Below are 22,184 nucleotides of genomic sequence, written 5' to 3'. Positions count from 1 at the left end.
CCTGAGTCATTCAGCCTAAATGCATGTAGCATGTACATACAACTGATGATTTTCAGATTTTCTGAATTTTATTTTTTGAAAAAGAAGTATTCCAATACTGTTACATATACTCACTTCAGCCCTGGAACATCCAGAAGATTGGTCAGTCCAGTCCAGTTAATTTCTAAAAGCTGTGAATTACAGGAAAAAAAGTGAAAATTAACTTAAAATTCCCAGTACTGAGAAAACAAAATGGATCACCGTGGATTTTGATTCATTTCCAGGATTTTTTTTTTTAATTTTATTTTTTTAACAGAAAGACAAAATTGCTTATATTCCAATAGTTTTAGCCATTTAACTTTTAAACCAGGAGGAAAAAAAAAACCCAAACTCACATCCTCTTACCCACCTTTTATTTATATATTTTATACGTATGAACATGTACACATAGACATATTTATACACACACAGCCGTATACACATGTATGACGTATCTACCACATACAACCAACACCAAACTATAGAATATGGTCTTGCTTTTTAGAAATATTTTTCCAAACGAACAGTTACCAATATCAATTTGCAAACAGATCAGAATAAACTAATCTAATATCCTTGTGCAATAGAGTAACTGGACATTAAATGGGAAAGAAATAGACAGTATCTAGCTTGATTAAGGCTTTCAACATTTCTTCTTTGATTCCCAGAAGATGCTAAAAAAAGTGCAATTTTGATTAACAAGAGAGTAGATTTTTTTGCAAAAGTTACAGGTGATAGTTATCAATGGTTCACTGTCACAGCATGGAATTCTGTCAAGAGCTGTCCTGGGTTACGTTCTATTCAGTATTTTCCTTAATGAATAGGGATAACACCATACAGAGAGGTATCACAGAGCACACTGGAGAACAGGGAAAAAATTGAAATCTTGATAACCATAGCAAAACAAAGTACTAAAAAACAAGATGATTTTCAAGGGGGACAAATGAAAGATTGATCATCTGTACAAATGCAGGAGAGTAAACAGACTAGGCAGAAGCTCTACAGAAAAGGCTCTGGGGAATTAGAAGCTAACTTGAGCAAATGATGCCACGCGCTAGCCAAAGCAGCAAACTAGGCACAATAAGCATGCATATAGCCTGTAGGATAAATGAAATAATCCTTCCACTCTAGTCCATAACGATAACTCCTCAGCAGGGGCAGCGTATAGTTTCCAGTACTAGATATTAGGAAATGTGGACCAATGAGGAGCCCCATTTGAGAGTGGAAAAATTACCAGATTCCTAGAAAACAACAGGGAAAGAATGAAGAACCATGTTTGAGAAGACAGAAGGAAGACCTAAATCAGTCCGCAAATACATAGGAGATTGTTTCACTGAGAAATAAAACCATTCTACCATTAATGGGGAAGAGAAGAAAAGCATCAGTAGGATTAGATACTGTAGTGAGAAAAATCCTCAAAAATAATCACAGGGATTAATAATGACAGCTCAATGCTAGATCATACATACTTCCTTCGCTTCAAAACCCAATTAATCCTATCTAATAATGACAGCGTGAAAAAAAAATAATAAAAGGTTTTGAGATTCCTCAACTGAGGAACTAATCATGGCAGTTCAGTTAAATGTTGAAACAAAAAAACAGATTTCTAGGAGCAGCTATGTTGCATCTTTATACAAAAAAGCAAGAGGAATCACTCTTTATTAATTTTCCATTTAAAAACTAGCACATACCATTCTTTATAAAGAATCTATTAATAGTTTAATTAGTGATTTCCTTTGTGAATACTTAGGCTAAAGATAACACACAATACCTGTACTTACATAAGGAGCACTGTTACTTAATGTACTTTTGTAATAGTAGTCAAATATTTCAACAGCTTTATTTGTTAAGCACTAGCCTAACTAACCAGCAATTAAACAGAAAAATCAGGGAAAGATTTACAGATACTTATTACTCTTTCTTCAATGGCACAGTATTATGATTCAGTTAATTTCTAAAAGCTGTGAATTACAGGAAAAAAAGTGAAAATTAACTTAAAATTCCCAGTACTGAGAAAACAAAATGGATCACCGTGGATTTTGATTCATTTCCAGGATTTTTTTTTTTAATTTTATTTTTTTTAACAGAAAGACAAAATTGCTTATATTCCAATAGTTTTAGCCATTTAACTTTTAATGTCAAATAAAATCAGGGAAAGATTTACAGATACTTATTACTCTTTCTTCAATGGCACAGTATTATGATTCAGTAACTGAATATTCCAAAATGAAAGACAGCCATGGATCAAGGCAAAGAAGGCATCGAGTATCTGGACATTTTCTATGCCCTTTGTCACCAAGCCTCCTGCCCCAGCAGTGGATCCGTATTTTCCCACTTTTCCCTAGCTTTCCTCCCCCCCCCCCCCCCCCAGTTTTACTTTTGCTGTCACTGCTCCAGTAGAAGCCTTTCCTGCCACCCAAGTCTGAGACTCAGATGACAGGTCAGGAGAGCAGTTGGGGACCATCCATCCCCTGCAGCAGGGAGTGGCCCACTACTATCACTTGCTGCTTCCTCCAGCTGCTGCTGTGTGGCTCAGGACTCAGGATCTGCTGGTTCAGATGCTGTTTGACAAAGCTCCCAGCCCTTCATCTATGTGAGCACTGAATCTGTTCTGCAGCTGCATCTGCAGGTGGAACAAGAGCCATCCTTCTGCTGTGAAAAAGCTTCCAGCCTTCACCATCACAGGAGAATCCTATTCAGTTGTCTCTCCAAGAGTTCAGAGGTCCTGTCTCTCATCTGTCAGTCTCAGATACTACAGGGAATCACACTAGATGCCTATGTCTAGGCTAATGAATTGAGTCTAAACAATTTACTTGTTCATTTACTTTTCATATCTGAGACTACACTGCCAGAATCTTAAAAGTACTAAATATTATCATTAATATCTATTAGCATTTGCTGTAGTGTGAGCAGCTTAAAAACGTACTCAGTACAGAAACTGCTGATTTTCATCACTGTTTGGTTGAAAGAATGAAGATATCATTGGCTTCAGTGCCATTTTTTATTCATTATCTTTTTAAAGCTATCTTGACTTAACACTAGCTTTTGCACATTTCCCACCAGAGAACTAGCAGAAAAAGATTGTTTTTAAATAAGAAAAGGTTAATCTACCTTATATGCGCTGTAAGAAAAAAAAAGGAAGCACTTGAGCAGGTAATACAGAAGAGCTAATATGCTCTGAAATTCACATCACCACTTACCACACTTACTTGATTGCACATATTCTAATAATCAACATAACAAAAGCTCAAATAGCACATAATTCTAAACACCACCAAATTTTGTTAGAAAATCCTGTTAAAAGACTTAGGTAATCAGTCTCATTTTTGAGCAAAAAGTTTGAAATCATTTGCCCAGTTTGCTCAAGAGCCAGTGTTCACACAAGAATTCAACCTTTCCTCCTTTAGATTCATACTCTTCTGGAATACAAAACCTTCATCAATTGAGTCATGCTGTCAGCCAAGCACTTAGAAGTTGAGCACGAGAGATATTAAGAAAATAGTTGTGTAATTAACATTTTCAGCACGGGAATGCAGTGTTAACAATGGAATTGGAAGAGCTCCACTTCAGGTAGGTGAGAGGCTCAGTTTTCTAAGACACATCTATTTATGGAACTTATAGCAAGGCTAAATGTCAGTAATATGTTCCAAAAGTGGATGCAATCTTACCTAAAACTCATACATTAGGCTAAATTTTTTTTTTAAATAAAGACGTTATGAATTCTTTTCTGTATGAATATCAGTTCAAAGCTGACAATTTTTCATTTTTAAATGCAAAGAAAAACTGTTACAAGATCTTCTGTTGTAAGCTTTGGGTGCTACTTTACATTGGTTTGAGATGAGCTGTTTCACTTGTACAGTTTTGTAACACAAACTGTACCTTAGAATACACAAATTGTATATATATTTTTTAAAAAGTTAGGCATACTGTTCTCTGAAAGTTAGTATTCATTCTTACTCTGAAAAACAAGCGTAACAAAAAACATTATTAAACCAGTATGAAGAACTCAACAATAACAACTATGGCTTTCTATTACTTCCACAATCCCGCAATCCCACAAATGTTTAAAGTAATTTTACATACAAGTAGATGGGTAGTAGCTGATAAGGCTAGCTGCAGCTTGTGTTTTCAGACTAGTGCTCATGTTCTGATCATAATACTAACTCAGCATAATTTTGATAACATGAAGTTTTGAAATTATGTCTAACCTTAAAAAATACATAAAGTAGCAGAACTCTTGAAGATGGAACTTTGTACTGCTTAAAATTTATTACTACATGATTGATTTCTAATTTTTAATTATTCATAGGATTACAGTGAATATACACCATAAAAATCTGAAAACAATTTCCCTAAAGCATTCATATCTACATCACTCATTTAGCAGTTTTTACATAATGATATTTTCAGAATAAATGGAAAATAAAAAAAAAATTTGCATTTCATATTGATTTTTTTGTTGGTGTTTTTTTTCTAGCAACTACCATACTCCCTTACATCTTTGTTTGGCATATTGCATAAAACAGTTGACACTACAAAGTCCCTCACTGTCTTCAGAAAGACTCAACTAAACTAAACAGAGAAATGTAACGCATGTTGAAATTCATAATTGAGAGATATCTCGTACACTGGACTGAAACATAATGGTTTCTATATTAACCGCAGCAACTCAGAACAAAACAACAAACTACCTACCAAAGAGATATCACTGAGTACAACTGAAAGATTTTTAGTTAACATGGCCAAAAAGCATTCTAAAAAATTGCAATATAGAATACGAAATGCATATAGTGCAATGTAAGACCTCATTGCCAATACTTTGAGTATTATTACATACCTCTTCTCACAGACAACACAACCAAGTTCATCCTATCATCTGTCTTTAGACTCCATTAATTTTTCCATGCTTCATGGCTTAATCATGCAAAGGAACTGCGAAATTACTACCATTTACAGTGGCCATTTAGAGAAGAAATGCAATTAGTGCATATAGTATCAGAAACTTTCATTCACCCTCTTATTGGATAGAAATAATTACAATGAAAGGGCTCAATTTCAGAACCATTAAGTGTTTTTCCATTCAAATCTGGAGCTAAGAAAGTCAGGAAACATTACTAAGGCTAAGCACTTTACAGGATTAATAGAAAAGCTTTGCAAATAAATCTTAAGCCATGAAATGTTTTAGAAGGGATACGAGCCTTCAAATTCCAAGCACAAATCAAACTCTTAACTATTTGGACTTTGAAGGTACTTTTTCCCTGGAGACATGATTTCCTACATTTGCCCACTACAGGGCTTCCTTTCCAGGTCTAACTGAAAGGACTAGGAGTATCGGGAAATATAACTGACACCACTGCAGTACCACAAACTCTCTAATCTTACTCTGTAAGAATTAGTGACAAAGAAGTTTTCTCCTTTTTGTATATTGCTTTCACATGAAGCCCTCTCACAAAGGTTGTTCTGGATCTGCACTATTAGCTTCCAAACACAATCAGACTCCAGCATAAAATACAACTTTTGTAATGTAAGAAAAGAACAGCTTTCCAAAAAACAACACCAAGCTCTGACCAAAAAAAACTTGTATCTGCTGTATCTAGTACAGAAATTTGCACTGATGTCAGTGAAGCTCACAGTACCTACAGAAGTAGTTAAATCTACCGTATTGCTTCATCTGTAAGTCAGAACCCTTCTAGTCATGGTCAGCCAAACAGGGGTTTTCATTTTGCATTTTGAACATCACCATATTGTAGCTTGCAGGAGGGGAAACAGATCTGTAATTTCTGATAGCAAGCTAAACAACATCACCAAGCTTTCAAATGAAAGTGTCCTACAGTAGAGAAAAAGTAAGTAAACAAAATTGCCAGCTGATGAATCATTTTATGAAATACTGAATATAGGAAATCTTACAAAAAAACCTTAGCCTATAAATGTCAAAAATAGCTCAACAATGTCATTTCCTTCTCTGTTACCACTTTGAGCAATATATAATTCTTTCTTTAGCTAAATTTAAGGAATGCCAGCTGGTTCTCTGCAGCTAAACTAACAAGGCACTGGAAAGACTGTGTTCAGAATTTGTCATCAAGTGAAACTCTGCCAGTAGCTGGAAAGTGTTGTGTCTTTCCTCAACTCATTACAACAGAGAGGTGACATGCCTTGCAAACAAACAGAGACTGTTACCCAGCCAGCTCACTGGCCTACAGAGAGATTTCAGACACTGGTTACAGTTTTGTAATTAACTACTACGTGCTGTCATATTAGTCAAAGTCATTTCAACTCCTCCTCTGCTCCCATCAGTGAAAAAAAGATTAACAGTTTCTCCTTGAAAACCAAGTACTTTGTCTTATCCAAGCTCTGAACTGAAAACTGAGTACACTAAAGCGTGCTCACATCAAGCCATAAAAGAAAAACTTCTTAGTTCTCTTTTATTATATACTTTTTGGAAAAGGGAGAGGAATATAAAATCTTCAGGTGAAGAACCAGCAATTGTTTAAAACCGCCAAATATCTGCGATGGACACGCACTCACGGCCTACAGTGACTTTGCCACTGTACCTGTCAAAGCCCTGAAGCACATTCCACTACCCAAACTCATGAGCACTAAATCCAGGCTGGGTACCAAGCTCAGGCTATCCGCCTGCTTGGGCTTACTGGGGGCAGCCCCAAGCTAGTGGCAAAGGGGGAAGGAGGGGTGTCGAGCTATGAGGCAGATACAGGAGTCAACATACAGTTAAAGGAACAGATTGGAACCACTAACACACAGGACTACTAGTAAGTTCACAGGGAAAAAAGTATAATTTTTAACTGTTCACACTTCAACATGTTGTTCTTTAAGAAAAGTATTCACAACTGGACAGCAGAAAGGAAAGAGAGAAAGACCGCTAGTTCCTCTGGCCTGAGCTACCGCATGTCCGACTGGGGGACTGCCTAGTTAAGAGGCTGAAATTACAGCTCTCCTGAGAGCAACCAAACCTACTCAGCAGAGGAGTGTTCACAGTGAGAGACAAGCAGAGAATCAGAAGCAATATCAAACTATAAGACGTTAACATGAAAAGAGACAGTGAGAAGTCTGAGGAGAATAAGAACAGCTGTAGAGCAAGGGCTATTGATTTAGCACCTTCTTTCCTTTCCTTTCTGGGGGTTTTGTGCCCTGGAAACAGAGAAACGTTCAAAACCAGAACCAACTAGTAAAGTCTGAAAACTAACTTCAACAGACCTGAATTCCATTTTAAAAGCTACTTTGATTTATTCTTTTATAAATAAAACTCAGTGATTAAAAGTGTTTTGGGGGTACCTCAGAACCCTGGCTGACTTATGATCCCATCACAGGTCAATACAATTTTAGAATTTATCAAATTAAACATTCTGCTAGAATTGCACATGATGTTATAATCATGCTGCATATTATGTTATGTGGTGGAAATCCTAGTATAAGGTATAAGTTCCAAGTATTTACTGAATTTTATCTTGTATTTATAAACAGCATACTGTAGTGTGATACTACAGAGCATTAAGAGAGATCCAGGCTCTGCTGAAGTCAAAAAGGCATTTCCCAACAATTTTAATAGGACTAGGATTTCAGGAAAAAGTTATCATTGTCTATAGCATGTTTACAACACAGCTTAGCCTGTATCTACAAAAGGAAAGTGCTAAATTCCATTGCAAGACATTTGAGATGTCTGGCTGCCTAGTAAAGAGTATTTGCCCATATAGATATGAAAAAAGATCAAACACTAACAGCTACATTTAAAAATTTTACAAGTATGTCTCACTGAAAGTTAAAGCAGCATTTTTCAACTCTTCTTGTCAAATAAGCATTCAAGTTGATATTTAAGGATAAGACTGCCAAAAGCATTCAAGCTGGTCAACCTTCAATTTGCAAATCTCATACAAATAAAAAATTCAGTCAATCCTTTTAGTAGTTTTCTCCCAAGATTTGGTCATCCTTAACTAAAGAATTGTAACTCTATGCTTTCTATTCCAATGCAAGGTTTTTAGTTACCTGTGGATGAGTATCAACTACAGACTTGATGACCATGATCAGCAGCCAAGAATTTAAACCTATATATTGTGAATTATGTTTCTAAGTTTGCTGAAGGGGAGAGAAATACAACATTTGGGAGGGAGGGGGGACAGGGCAGGAGGACTAGGAAAAAATAAAGAAAAAGTAGAGAATTGAGAGTTTTGTCAGAGAGATTGCTTTCAGAAAATAGAAAGTTCCCAGATATTCTTTATATGTGAAAGACAGATTTGGTAACATGTAATGCTTATTAATCATCTGGAAAAGTGATGGTAAAGAGAACTGGTGAAATAAAGCAAAAGATTTTGCTGATTATCTTAGTACTTCTTCCATGTCAAGAGATTGAAGAAATTCAGGAGCATCTAATGTGCAAAGTATGTACCTTAGTGTTCATAAAGCCAATTATTCAAATTCACTGTTGCAGCAATAACCATGCAGATGTCATAGCAATCACAAAATCTCTACTTCAATCTGGTACTACATTAATGAGTTTGAAAAATACCTAAATGAGCAATATGCAACATGGAAAAAACTGTTAAGATGAAGAAATAGTAGACAAAACAGTAGTTCTCATGTTCATATATTTAAACAAACAATAATAGAAAAATCTTTAAGACTGTATGAGGATCAGAGTCTGAAAAACTGTGATTTTAACTAAGAAAAATAAGGAATACAAATAACATAGAAAAGACTTATTCACCTTTTCTTAAAGTATAAGAAATAGAACATTTTAAAGATGTATGTTGCACTTCAATTTATTAATATTTGTAATTAAAAAAGCAAAATCTAGTAAGTAGTGATCCTTTAAAACTCTCTGCTATAACAAGCCACTGAAGGTAACAGTCAGGTAGGATTGTCTGCAATCTATATACAGTCTCAGCTCAAGTTATTTCTCTTTCTGTTCAGTCATTTGTGTTGTCATGCAAGCGGAACTACTGTTCTCAGGTCTGCATTTTTTTTTTTAAGACATGAATGTGTTATATAGTTTTTTAAAAAACTATTCCTGTAGCCTATAAGATAGACTAAAAAAAGAATAAAAATCTGATGAGCATTTTTATCTGTTCCGTGTTTTCAGTATCCTACATGCCTTTACAGAGTGAAAAGAATGTAAATGTGCTGGAATGCAAAATATACAGTACAATTACTGAATTACACAGAAGCACAACAGGTAGCTTCTAAACACTGCCAACCTTGTGGCTTGATTTGGCTGCCACAAGCACTACTAATTCCCAGAAGAAACGCCACAAAGTACTTTAAAATGTTGATGAGCAATTTCCTGTTGATCAAGATATGATAGTAAATTTCTGCAGGACAAATTTTACCTGTGCTATGGGGAACAATGATAAAACTCCAACGGATAAGTTCAGTTTCTTCACACATTTATTATAAGATGCAGACTAACACATCCACCTCTATTACTCGTGAATGGTCATGCAGCAATACAGTAATATTTGTCTGTGTTATGAGAACACAACCCATTAATATTACACTGCTAAACTGCTGACATTATTGTGATAATTTAGCAAGTAACATTCTCCAGTATATTTTCCCAGCAATTAGTAAACATTTAACAAACTCTGCTTCTCAAACAAAGCTTGATTACACAAGACTCCAGAAAGAAGTAATTTCATAGTTTTCATCATTGTTATAGCAAACACAGATGGAGAGGATGCATCTTTGCACAGGAAGTGTGTTTAATAGCAGTAGGTTTTTCAGTTTTAACTGTCCAGAGATTTAAGTGAGTAAACAGCTACAGAGATAAGATACATAGTTGCACAAGTAAGAAACAGGAAAGTTTTTGCATTCAGAGCAAGCAGCTGAAGGATCACAGGTGGTCTTATAAAAATCCCATACACCTTTCTATTCTTCATAGTGTCAAATGATCAAAGCTACAATTCAAGTTGATTCCTTCTAACTTCTACTTCCTTTTTGCCTTCTACCAGTCCTGCATTCTGTTCATATCCTCATACTAGTATTGACACTCTCCTGACTCGTTAGTGATCAGCTCAAGATGCTCAAGGACAGTAAACTAGTCACTTCTCCCTATCGTGTTTAATATTCTGCCAGCTTATCTCCCTGAACCAGCTTTCTTTAGGACCAGAAGTTTCAACACCAGTGTAAGGGAGACAGGATAACATCGAACAGAAGGATGGCATAGGGAGAAGAGAATATTGTGGAAGCACCAAACGAGTTTTACTTAAACTGTCCTGAAATCATCCCACAATCTAGCACATGAGAAAACTATAAAAATTTAAGTTATAGCAAATTGCAAGTATACAATGTAACAGTGCAAATCATTCTCATTTTTTAAGCAACAAGACTAATTCTCAGCTAGTATTACTATAACAGCATGTAAGCTCCGCTTATCCAGGTGTTCCACAAACCCCTTAAAAAGAAGTTTAAAACTTCTGAAGCAGGTATTTGTAGTCTCATGTATTCCAAACACTTTTTTCATCAACTAAAAGCGAATCAAATAACATTCTTCTACGTTCTGCACAATCGCCCCTATGCTACGGTCTTTGTCCGACATTTTTCACTAGTGCATATTCCTGGTGTAAGCATGGCCCCAGCATAGCTATACCTATGTCAAACTTAATGGATGCATGTTCAACATATCCTTAAAAGACATCAATGACAGATTTACAGTCTCTGTAGGCAACCTGCTGCAGTGCCATTCAGGCCTTTATTCATTCCCTTCTCTACTTTATACAATCTTGAAAACCATATGCAACACTAAATTTTCCAAAGACAGGCCATACTAAATGCAATTAAACCATCTGGTGTTAAGACATGTATTCAATATTAAGTGTTCCACTAAAAAATGCACTTTAATAACTGAATCAAAACCAAAATAATTTATATTTTGTTCTTAAAAGATAACTACACTTACAGTTCCAAAGAGAACCAGAATATATGTTCAATATACATTATGTTAAAACAGGGAGAAGTCACACAGAAAACCATATAAATCCCAACTATTACACAATGCTAACATCTCTCTCTAGCACATAAACATAGAATCTTAAGAAGGTTAAGTTCAAAACATTAGAAGGTACAGATTTTTCTCTCAGAATCGCTCACATATTTGGACATACTTTATAAACTGGTAAGACTTCTATCTCCTCATGATAAAAACAATAAAATCTGTATTTAAAAAGTTATATAAAGTAAGAGCTCTTGCAGCATCAAAACTCCATGCATTACTAGAAATACGAGACTCTGGCAAACTCATTAAACAAGTATGTTCAGAACCATTAATTTAGGCAGTGTTGCCTTATATAGTCATTAAGTCCAGCAAACAGATGATACAGAGCAAGTGGAATTGTTGCCAGTTACTGTAGACTGGAAAATATGAGAACAAATTCTATTGCTAGCTGCCAACTAATTCCTCCTCTTCTCTCCTAACAAGAATACTGAAGAAAAGCTTTTCTTGGCTGCAGCCACTTGCTCTCTAGTAAGGAGACAGAATTTCATTATAGAAACATAACTGCTATAATAAGCATTACTTTAGATCATTCTACAGAAGTTAGAAAAATGAACACCAAGAACCTCCTCTCCCCTTCCCCCTGAGGGATGAAGGGAAAATCTGCTTGGAAGAAATAAACATAAACATCCACATATAATTGTCAACATAATGGAGTAACTTGATTCACGGATTTTTTTTTAACAGTCTACATTTAAGTGTGTCTGGACCTTGCCCATTAGCTTAATTTTTAAATGAAAGGAGGATGAAACTAATACTTCCAATGATTTTGTAACTGGATACTTTTAGAGGTTTGATTTTTTGATCTTCATGCTCTAGTCTACTTATATCCATTTTTGTCCCACTGAATCAACTGGGCTCCTACTAAAGTGGCATGGGGAGAAAAGTAATGACAAACCGATTCTGGACAAAGTCTTTCCCAAAGTGACTTGTTTAGAAAGCTACTGACCATGATTGAGAGGTCTTACCTGATACATTTTTAGTTTATGATCTAGGTAGAGGTTGTCTCAGTTAAGCATTTAGCAAATATGCATACATACCTCTTAATGACACTTCGATTTGTGAGATAAATATTTCTAGTAATTTACTTAAAAAGGATTTAAAGCAGTGAATGACTGAAAATGAACTATACACTCGCCTTTGAAGGACAGGAAGAACATACTTCTGCTAGAATGCTACGTTCTTTGCGCTGTCCCTCCACCATCTTTCAAAACAAATAAAAAGAAATAAATGAGGACATCCTATACTCAGCTATAAATCTTCCATGTGCTAGTTCTTTGGTTTCCAAGAGACTCACCCCTCTGTAGCACTGTGCTTAACCAACACCACTTCCTAAGAATCTGCTATAAGAAATATTTGTATGGCTTTTAATTATTGCTTAATTTCTGGCTGTATCTGAATAGTTTTGCATTAGACTGCATGTGCCCACTGACCAATACTTACTCAAAGCATTAAACAGAGCAATTTCTTTAACCATACTATGTAAAGGGTTACAAGTGGCAAACTAATCTAGTTAATTTATGTAAGCAAGCACATTTACAGTAATATAACATCACCATTTCTTGGCAAGAGAACATTTGATAGCCATCGATTTGTTTATTTCTCTCCCCACTTCTCAGGGCTAAAAGGTGACTGGCAAGACACCTAGGAGTACCAAAAGTGTAAGATTAGCATAACTGCTACTGACAAATGATGCTGGGAGTGGAAAACAGAAGCGTCAGAAGCTTGGGGCAACCACCAGTTATTGCTGTCTGCACAGCTAAACTCTCCCTGCTTCTCCAGAAGAGATTATCTGCACTTAACCTGCTTACTGGAAACAGCCCCTATAAGCAGCTATGCCTTGAACTGAGTCTGTAAATTATTTGGGAGAACACTTAATAGCAAAATAATTCCAGAGTGCAAACTAACAGTTAAACAGTACAGACTGTGACAAGGCAGTGTTCAGCACCTGTTTAGTTTGCTAGTATAGACATGGACACCATGAACAGATGCCCTACACTTGTACTGCTCAAGCATAAAGGCAAAAATGAAACAAAACCAAGCAGACGATGCCTGATGTTTAAGTTCATTTCAAAGAAAGGTATGGAAATACAAATTTGGGTCATCTTAATTTATCTGCCCTAGCCATCTCCAAATAAAAGCAATGACATTATTTCAGTTTTGTATGAATTACTTCACTTTCACAAAAGCGCTCACTGAATTATCCATGAACCATTTGCTAATTCTTACATGTTTAACACTGATTTAAGTCTACAGTCCCTCTACTCATTCTACATAAATCAAACAACTGTTGTAAAAAGGTCATACATACACACAAACATATCTTTTCATCAAGTTAGTAAAATTTTACCATAGGATATTTGTTCAAAATGAATTATGAATTATTATAAATGTTATCAAGACAAAAGTAACATCCAAACTCAAATAGACTCAAGAAAGGAATACAGTAAAAATTTCAAAGAAAGAGAGAGAAAATACTAAAAAGTTATTTCATTGAAGAATAAAATAACATGCCTTCTAAAACTATTTGAGTACAGAATACCATCCCTATCCCTGTCTTTCCTCTCTCCACCCCGCCCTCAACAAAACCTGACAACTAGATTGAGCTTTCAGAGTTGCAGAACACTGAAGAAACCAAGATGATCAGCCTGAGACTATTTTAAAGTGCCTAAAGCCATACACTTGCAATGTGCAAATTTGTACAGTCAAAACTGTTATATCTGACATCGCTGAGTTTTATGTGTAATCAGAACATACCCAAGACACAAAAACTTCCACTGAAAAATATACTTCAGAATAAGGGATGGAAACAATTTCTTTAAAGAAATCTACACAACATAACAATTTCTATGATGGTCACATTTTCTATTAAGTCCTCTTACTGGTACTTATTAAAAGCAATACTAAACTTTTGACCACTAAAACTGCCTCACAGACGCACATCCACAACATCAAAGAATTTTCTGCAAGTGTATGTGCAATGTGTATTATGTCCTTTGTATTCTTCTAAAATTAGATCATTGTACAGACTTTGCAGCTTCTGTGGAAATTTCTTGACTCATTTTTAAATTATAAAGAAATTTCCTGCACACAGTAAAACCTACAGTAGAATTAATGTCATATTTTACAAGATTTAATAAAAACGATGTAGAGTATCTGTTGATTTGATAATACTCAATTTCAGACGCACAAAGTTACGCTTGCAACCTTTTATCTCTCTCCTTCTACTCATTCTGCGCCAAGTTACCAACCAACACATATTGGTGTTTACCACCAATTCCAACCTGCAAGACTCAGGCTGCAGCTTTTGAAGTGAATCAATTATTGCAGCTCCTGACAATCCACTAGCTATTGTCTCACAGGGCCGACTTAACTGATACAATAGTATTAGGTGTCTACCATTTTAACACAGAGAAAGGTGTTGAACTAGTCATTTGTACAGCTAGAACACCCAGATTCCCAGCTTTCAGGGAATGTATTAGTTTCAATCTTTTAAAATATAAATGCAAAGTTTACAAAGTTCAGCAAAGTGCTGATAAAAGAAAGCTTTCTCATGAAAAACAACCCTAGCAAGTAATTTGCAATAATCTAGAATTTAGAACTGTTTGTGGCATCAAAAACAAAACAAAAACAAATCTTCCTTAACTCCTTCATCTGAATAATTCAAAGAAAATAAGTTTGATTCTTAGTTCTCTCTTTAAGAGGTCTTGAATTTAAATGCCTGGAATGACTACAACCTTACTGAAATAAGTATTCCTCCTTTCATAAAGCTTTTGCTAGTTCCACATCAATTTGATGCCTGATTCTATGATACAAATTGACATTGGCTGCACCAAAAAATCCCGAATCACCTCCACTGCTGTTTGTGTAGTAAAGAACAGGAAAACTAAGAAAAGATTCCTAACTTATGGCTATATCACTATTCAATTTAGATAAAGAAATCAGTTACTTCCACATGAAAAGTGGTAAAACACTGTAGAGTCTTACACAACTTTAATAATACCTTGAAACTAACTTTTTTGCACATAATTATACTATCTTGAATAAAATCATTCTTTCTATTAAAAAAATATTTTGACTTTTACAAGGTTATGGTCAAGTCTTCTAGATAATGGTTTGAAGACCAACAACTGTTGTGGAGAGATGGGATTCATCTCACCAAGCGGGGCACATTTGCCTTTGCAAACAGGTTGGTCAGCCTAATAAAGAGGGCTTTAAACTAGGTAGAAAGGGGGAGGAGGGGTGTCATACAAACAAGGTAGACAACAAAACACAAGTTGGGTTGGGGGGCCTCCAACAGGTGCATGCAGCTGGGGATGTGTGCTCGGGACACGGCTATGGGTGACCCCCGTATACCCTTCTTGGGAAACCTGCAGGCATGACCACCTCTGTGAAATGCCTGTACACCAATGCACGCAGCATGGGGAACAGACAGGAGGAGCTGGAGAGCTCTGTGCGATCGCAGGGCCATGATCTCATTGCGATCACAGAGACATGGTGGGATAGCTCACATGACTGGAACGCTCTCATGGATGGCTATGTGCTTTTTAGGAAAGACAGGCCAGGGAGGCGAGGTGGTGGAGTTGCTCTTTACGTGAGAGAGCAACTGGAACTCATCGAGCTCTGCCTAGGCGGGGAGGAGGAGGAGGCAGTTGAGAGCTTATGGGTAAAGATCAAAGGGCAGGCCAACATGGGGGACACTGTTGTGGGTGTCTACCACAGGCCACCTGACCAGGAAGAGAAAGTTGATGAGGCCTTCTACAGACAGCTGGAGGTAGCCTCACGATCACAGGTCCTGGTTCTCATGGGGGACTTTAACCACCCTGACATCTGCTGGAAGGACTACACAGCTAGGCACAAACAGTCCAGGAGGCGCCTGCAATGCATTAATGATAACTTCTTGTCACAAATGGTGGAGGAGYCTAYRAGGAAGGGTGCMCTGCTGGACCTTGTCCTTACCATCAGAGAGGGACTGGTTAGAGATGTGAAGGTTRGGGGCAGCCTTGGCTGCAGTGACCACGAGATAGTGGAGTTCAGGATCCTGCAGGAAAGATCTAGGGCAACAAGCAGGATTGCAACCCTGGGCTTCAGGAGAGAGGACTTTGGGCTCTTCAGAGACCTAATTGGTGGCATCTCATGGGTTAAGGCCCTAGAAGGAAGGGGGACCCAGGGGAGCTGGCTAGTATTCAAACATCACTTCCTCCAAGCTCAAGAGTGGTGCATCCCTATGAGTAAGAAGTGCAGCAAAAGGGGCAGGAGGTCTGCATGGGTGAGCAAGGAGCTCCTGGCCAAATTCAGACAGAAGAAGAAAATACACAGACTGTGGAAGAGGGGACAGGCTACTTGGGAGAATTACAGGAATGCAGCCAGAGTACGTAGAGATGCAGTGAGGAAGGCTAAGGCCCAGCTGGAATTGAGTCTGGCAAGAGATGTCAAGGACAACAGGAAGGGCTTCTTCAAATACATCAGAAGCAAGAGGAGGACTAGGGAAAATGTGGGCCTGCTACTGAATGGGGCAGGGGCCCTGGTGACGAGGGATACAGAGAAGGCAGAATTACTGAATGCCTTCTGTGCTTCAGTCCTCACTGCTAAGGGCAGCCCTCAGGAATCCTGGAGCCTGGAGGTAAAGGAGAAGAAAGTCTGGAGAAAGGAAGACTTTCCTTTGGTTGAGGAGGATAGGATAGGATTAGAGACCTTCTGGGCAGGCTAGACATCCATAAATCCATGCGCTTGGATGGGATGCACCCATGGATAATGAGGGAGCTGGCGGATGTTATTGCCAAGCCGCTCTCCATCATCTTTGACAGGTCCTGGAGAACTGGAGAGTTGCCTGAGGACTGGAAGGAAGCCAATGTCACTCCAGTCTTCAAGGAGGGCAAGAAGGAGGACCCAGGCAACTACAGGCCAGTCAACCTCACCTCCATCCCTGGAAAGGTGATGGAACAGCTCATTCTGGATGTCATCCCCAGACTTTTGGAGGAAAAGAAGGTGATCAGGAGTAGCCAGCATGGATTCACCAAGGGGAAATCCTCCTTGACCAACCTGATAGTCTTCTATGATGGAATGACTGGATGGGTAGATGAGGGGAGAGCAGTGGATGTTGTGTACCTCGACTTCAGCAAAGCTTCTGACACTGTCTCCCATAACATCCTCCTAGATGAGCTCTAGAAGTGAGGGTTAGACGAGTGGACAGTGAGGTGGATTGAGAACTGGCTGAAAGGCAGAGCTCAGAGGCTCGACATCAGTGGTGTGGAGTCTAGTTGGAGGCCTGTGGCTAGTGGCGTCCCCCAGGGCTCAGAACTGGGTCCCATCCTGTTCAACTTCTTCATCAACGACCTGGATGAGGGGACAGAGTGCCTCCTCAGCAAGTTTGCTGATGACACCAAGCTGGGAGGAGTGGCTGACACACCTGAGAGCTGTGCTGCCATTCAGAGAGACCTGGACAGGCTGGAGAGCTGGGCAGAGACGAACCTCATGAGGTTCAACAAGGGCAAGTGCAGAGTCCTGCACCTAGGGAGAAATAAACCTAGGTACCAGTGCAAGCTGGGGGCTGACCTGCTGGAGAGCAGCTCTGCAGAGAAGAACCTGGGAGTGCTGGTGCATGACAAGTTGACCATGAGCCAGCAATGTGCCCTTGTGGCCAAGAAGGCCGATGGTCTCCTGGGGTGCACTGGGAAGACTGTTGCCAGCAGGTCAAGAGAGGCGATTCTGCCCCTCTTCTCAGCCCTGGGGAGGCCTCATCTCGAGTCCTGTGTCCAGTTCTGGGCTCCCCACCACAAGAGAGACATGCAGTTACTGGAGAGAGTCCAGCGGAGGGCTACAAAGATGATCAGAGGGCTGGAGCATCTGCCCTATGAGGAATAGCTGCGAGAGCTGGGCCTCTTCAGCCTGCGGAAGAGAAGACTGAGGGGGGATCTTATCAATGTGTACAAGTGCCTGAAGGGAAGGTGTCAAGGGGACAGGGACAAACTCTTCTCAGTTGTCCCATGCGACAGGACAAGAGGCAATGGGCAGAAATTGAAGCACAGGAAGTTCTGCCTGACCGTGAGGGGGAATTTCTTCCCTGTGAGAGTGACAGAGCACTGGAACAGGTTGCCTGGAGAGGTGGTAGAGTCTCCTTCTCTGGGGATCTTCAAGGCCTGCCCGGATGCAACCTTGTCTAGCATGCTCTAGGTGACCCTGCTGAGCAGGGAGGTTGGGCTAGATGATCTCCAGAGGTCCCTTCCAACCTTACTGATTTTATGATTCTATGATAATCCCACAGGGAGAGAATGCGAATGTCCAGGATCTCATAATCCACAAGGCTAACGACCTCAAGCAACCAGCTATGCGCATGGCCTCAGCATAGCTATACTTATGTCAAACTTAACGGATGCATCTTCAACCTGTCCTTAAAAGACATCAATGACAAATTTACAGTCTCTCTAGGCAGCCTGCTGCAGTGCCATTCAGGCCTTTATTCATTCCCTTTGTCCAATCTGAATTTTTCTTACTGCAATTATTTGTTATCCTATTTTCCATGCATAGGCAGAATAAGACTGTGGGTTTCTGTTCTACAAGAGCATTTCACATTTTTTAAAAATATGCTCTCCTCAGTCTTTCCTAGACTAAACAATTCCTATTCCTTCAGTCTGTGCTTAATGCTCAAGCTTATTCTCATACTCTCTACTTTAGACACCTTCCAATTGGTCAATACTTTTGTTGAAATTCTTTACCTAAAACAGAATAAATTACGTCTTACAGACTATCCTCTTGTTTATTACATGCTACTCTAGCTATGCCCTTTTCATATCATCAAGAAATTGTCAGCTCACATTTGTTTGGTTACAGGAATAATAATTCCTGGCTAAATGTATACTTTGAACTAGCATTTCTTCCAACTGAAATATACGATATCCCAACACACAACTTCCGCTACTTCCATGATTGATTTGAACTCCAATTCCATCTCACACTGTGCTCAATCCATTCCTCATACTTGTGTCACTGGTAAATGTAAAGGTAACAACTTATCCTAACCTTCAGTATAAACATTTTAATAGTCATATTGGGTAATCTAAATACACATTCTGACGTTAATTTGTGGTAACTAACAGAAGCATAGTTTTCAAACCAACTTTGAACAGATCTTGTCAAAGTTTTATTTAGAACATGCTTCTCTAGCAGATTGTCAGGAAAAATGACCTCAAAAGCCTTGTTACAAAAAGCTAAATGGTATGTATAGGTTCTATCTTAACCATAAGGCTTATAAAGAAAAATCTGATGGCTTTGACTCAAGACATTCCATAATTCCAAGGCAGCCATTACTCATCTTTTTTTCTTCCAGGTACTCGAAAAATTTGTTTCACTATTTTTCTGGGAAACAATCTGAACCAAATGGCAGTGACTTCCCAGATTCTCCTCTTTGCTTCTTAATTCTTGCTCTATCACTTACTACTGTCATTAACATTCCAGAAAGAATAACAGAAATACAGAAGAGGGTTTTTAAGTTTACTTACAGGTTTCCTAAGGAAAAAAAGGGATAGTGCTCCAATTAATGGCATATCTCCAATCAGCGGTTCCAGGATAACCCTCATAGTACCATGGATCTGGGCGGAATAAGAAAACGATAGAAATGATTTTAAAACTCCAACTATATAAATGGAATAGACTATATAAAGTCTATTCACTCACGTCCTTGATTATGGATGAATGCTATGCAAATGCATGTAGATTTATGGGTCATTCAAATCAAAAAAATTAACCCAGGCTTTTAAATCCCTGTACATGGTAACATTCATCAAAATTATGCTGTGTAATAATAGGTGCAATTGTGGTAAAAGAGAGAAATAGGTTATCATCCTATTATTCAATGGTTATCATCCATATAGTTCAATGTAAACACATGTGAGTGAGAAACACATGAGAAGCAAAAGCACATGGCACAAACCAATACAATAGCATCCACAGATATCAGAATATCCATAGTAATGGATATATCAAAAAAAAAAAAAAAAAAACATGTTTTTACTTTCTTGTAAGAGAAAGATGCATTATCAGAAAGGCACAGGAAACTTGAAGAACAATATCATAAGACAAATTATCAATAAGTAAAACTAGTAACAATCCATCACTCAGGAGATTAAAAAAAGAAAAGAGCTTCACCTGTATACTTTTCACACCAGCTCTGCAGAAGTATCTCTTGATCTCCAAGTCAATTTCACAATTGCCAACAAAACTAAGACATGAAAAAATATAAATTTCATTTCCATAGATTAAATTGCAATACACATATACTTTGTTTCCAGAAGTTTAACTTCTGCTGTTAGAACAACTGCAATTTCCTATCCTCTAAACGTTGATCCAAACGGATCCACTAGCACTACTGTTAGTTACTCAATTAGCTCAAATAGCAGTGATGAATGGATGGTTTTATTAGCAATCTCCTGAGAAAATACGTAGATAGTATTACTATTCTTCCAGCTTAATACTCTGAAGCCCAAAATGTTACAAACAAAAATATTAAAAACATTTACAGTCTCAAAATCAATTACTTACTAAATGCTAGAGCTGATACATTTCAATCCTGGAATTCAAATTGCTTAAACATGCATTAATTTTACAATATAATCTGCTTTTTATATTCATGCAGATTAAGTGTTTTGATACTGGGAGCTCCTTATATGCTTATACAGCTCTGCTGAATTACAGTTTCAAGTTCGAAATCTTTTCCTTTCTATGGTACACTGGAATGTCAAGGGTTAGTGAGATGAGGCTACAAACATAGGGTTGTCAAAGTATTTTAGATATAGAAATGTATTAATTCTGGATCCTCCAAAAGTTTGTTATTTTCCAGGAGTCTGATGGAATCTTACTACAGAACTATCTATTAAATTATAATGCAAAAGGACTTGTTCTCACTGAGCCACTTCAATATAAACTCAAGATAAACTAAAACTACTCTCACAGTATGATCGCAAAATGAAGTTGAGGGAGCCGCACTGCATTTAGGATATCCGTTATTTAAATCATTTGTAGTCTCCTGTGTTCTGTGTGTGATGCTATTGTCAAGGTGATCTCAAGTAAATAGAAAGCGTACCATTCCCTTAAGCAGAAATAAACAATAGTACCAACAGTCTCACATTGCCCAGCACTGGAACTAATTTCAGCCTGTAGAACAGGTAAAAGTGCACGCAGTCACATTGCTGCACTGACCACTTTGTGAATATGGAAGATGACAACATAACAGGAGCCTATGTGAAATAAAGGTGATCAATGCTTCTTCTGGGAAGAATGTAGCGTTACTGTAAAGTTTAAAAGTAGATGTATACTTTAAAATTATACATTAAAGAGTTCATAATTTTCACATGTGTACATACAAACGTGTATATATAATGATGCAAAGCAGCAGCAAAATCGATTCAAATCTGCAATGGAAACCTCATTCCCAGCACTTTATGGCATCAGAATTGTTTAGGTTATGAAGACTGTGAAGCAATAGGTTGATTAATAACAATTACAGATTGAACTAAAAATTGTATCTAAGGATATAAAGTCAACAAGTTGTAACCTTATTATAGAGTCAGAGAAAACTTTACCTTCTAAGGTATTTTACTCGGTCTATTAACAATTAACAATTAAGTACAGAATTTGAATCTAGCATAATATAGAGCTTACAGGTTCATTCAGTAAGCACATTTTATACATTCACATCATAATATCCCAAGAATTTATGATCAATGTAATGTACTGACCATAGAGAGAGATTAAAGTTTAATGAGAACAGTCACATAGCAGTATAAGAACAGCTGTATTTAATCACACCAAAAGTGCATTTAGCACAGTATGTTGTTTCTGGCCATTGTAAGAAACAGGATGTATCGGGGGGGGGGGGGGGGGAGGGGAACAAAAATACTACTAGTAGGGCAAATATTTCCCAGGCAACAGTATTATGTGATTCAGCATTTTGGACTATCTTCATTATTTTAGAAGGTTTAGTGCATATGTCTCTAATCATTTCTGAACCCATTTTTACTTCTGCCTTCTGTAAAAATAGTGGTAGTAAGTGTCTCAGTTTGTGACGTGAAAAATACTTGTTTTTAAACCTGCTAACCTAAAACTTTCTTTTGGTGCCTCCAGTTTTTTTTTGTTATGAGAAAGGGACAAAAAATTCATTTGTATTCTGCTA

At 37.7% G+C, this 22,184-nt stretch overlaps 1 protein-coding gene across 4 annotated transcripts in view; it reads right to left on the bottom strand.

Annotated features, from left to right (window-relative positions):
• ESYT2 (extended synaptotagmin 2) overlaps positions 1–22,184 on the bottom strand; it is a 97,161-nt gene that overhangs the window by 37,308 nt on the left and 37,669 nt on the right. For all 4 annotated transcript variants that reach the window (XM_085317702.1, XM_085317701.1, XM_085317699.1 and 1 more), the window contains exons 5-7: positions 20,162–20,234; positions 19,516–19,605; positions 115–170 (exon numbers count right to left, since the gene is read on the bottom strand). In XM_085317702.1, the coding sequence (XP_085173828.1) occupies positions 115–170; positions 19,516–19,605; positions 20,162–20,234 (219 nt within the window). The remainder of the gene's footprint in view (positions 1–114; positions 171–19,515; positions 19,606–20,161; positions 20,235–22,184) is intronic.

This window comes from Rhea americana, unplaced genomic scaffold (genome assembly GCF_003343005.1).
Source record: "Rhea americana isolate MKP2758 unplaced genomic scaffold, rheAme1 scaffold_50, whole genome shotgun sequence".
NCBI classification, from domain to species: domain Eukaryota; kingdom Metazoa; phylum Chordata; class Aves; order Rheiformes; family Rheidae; genus Rhea; species Rhea americana.
Note: the sequence above shows the minus strand (reverse complement) of the source record. Positions and strands in the feature narration are given on the sequence as shown.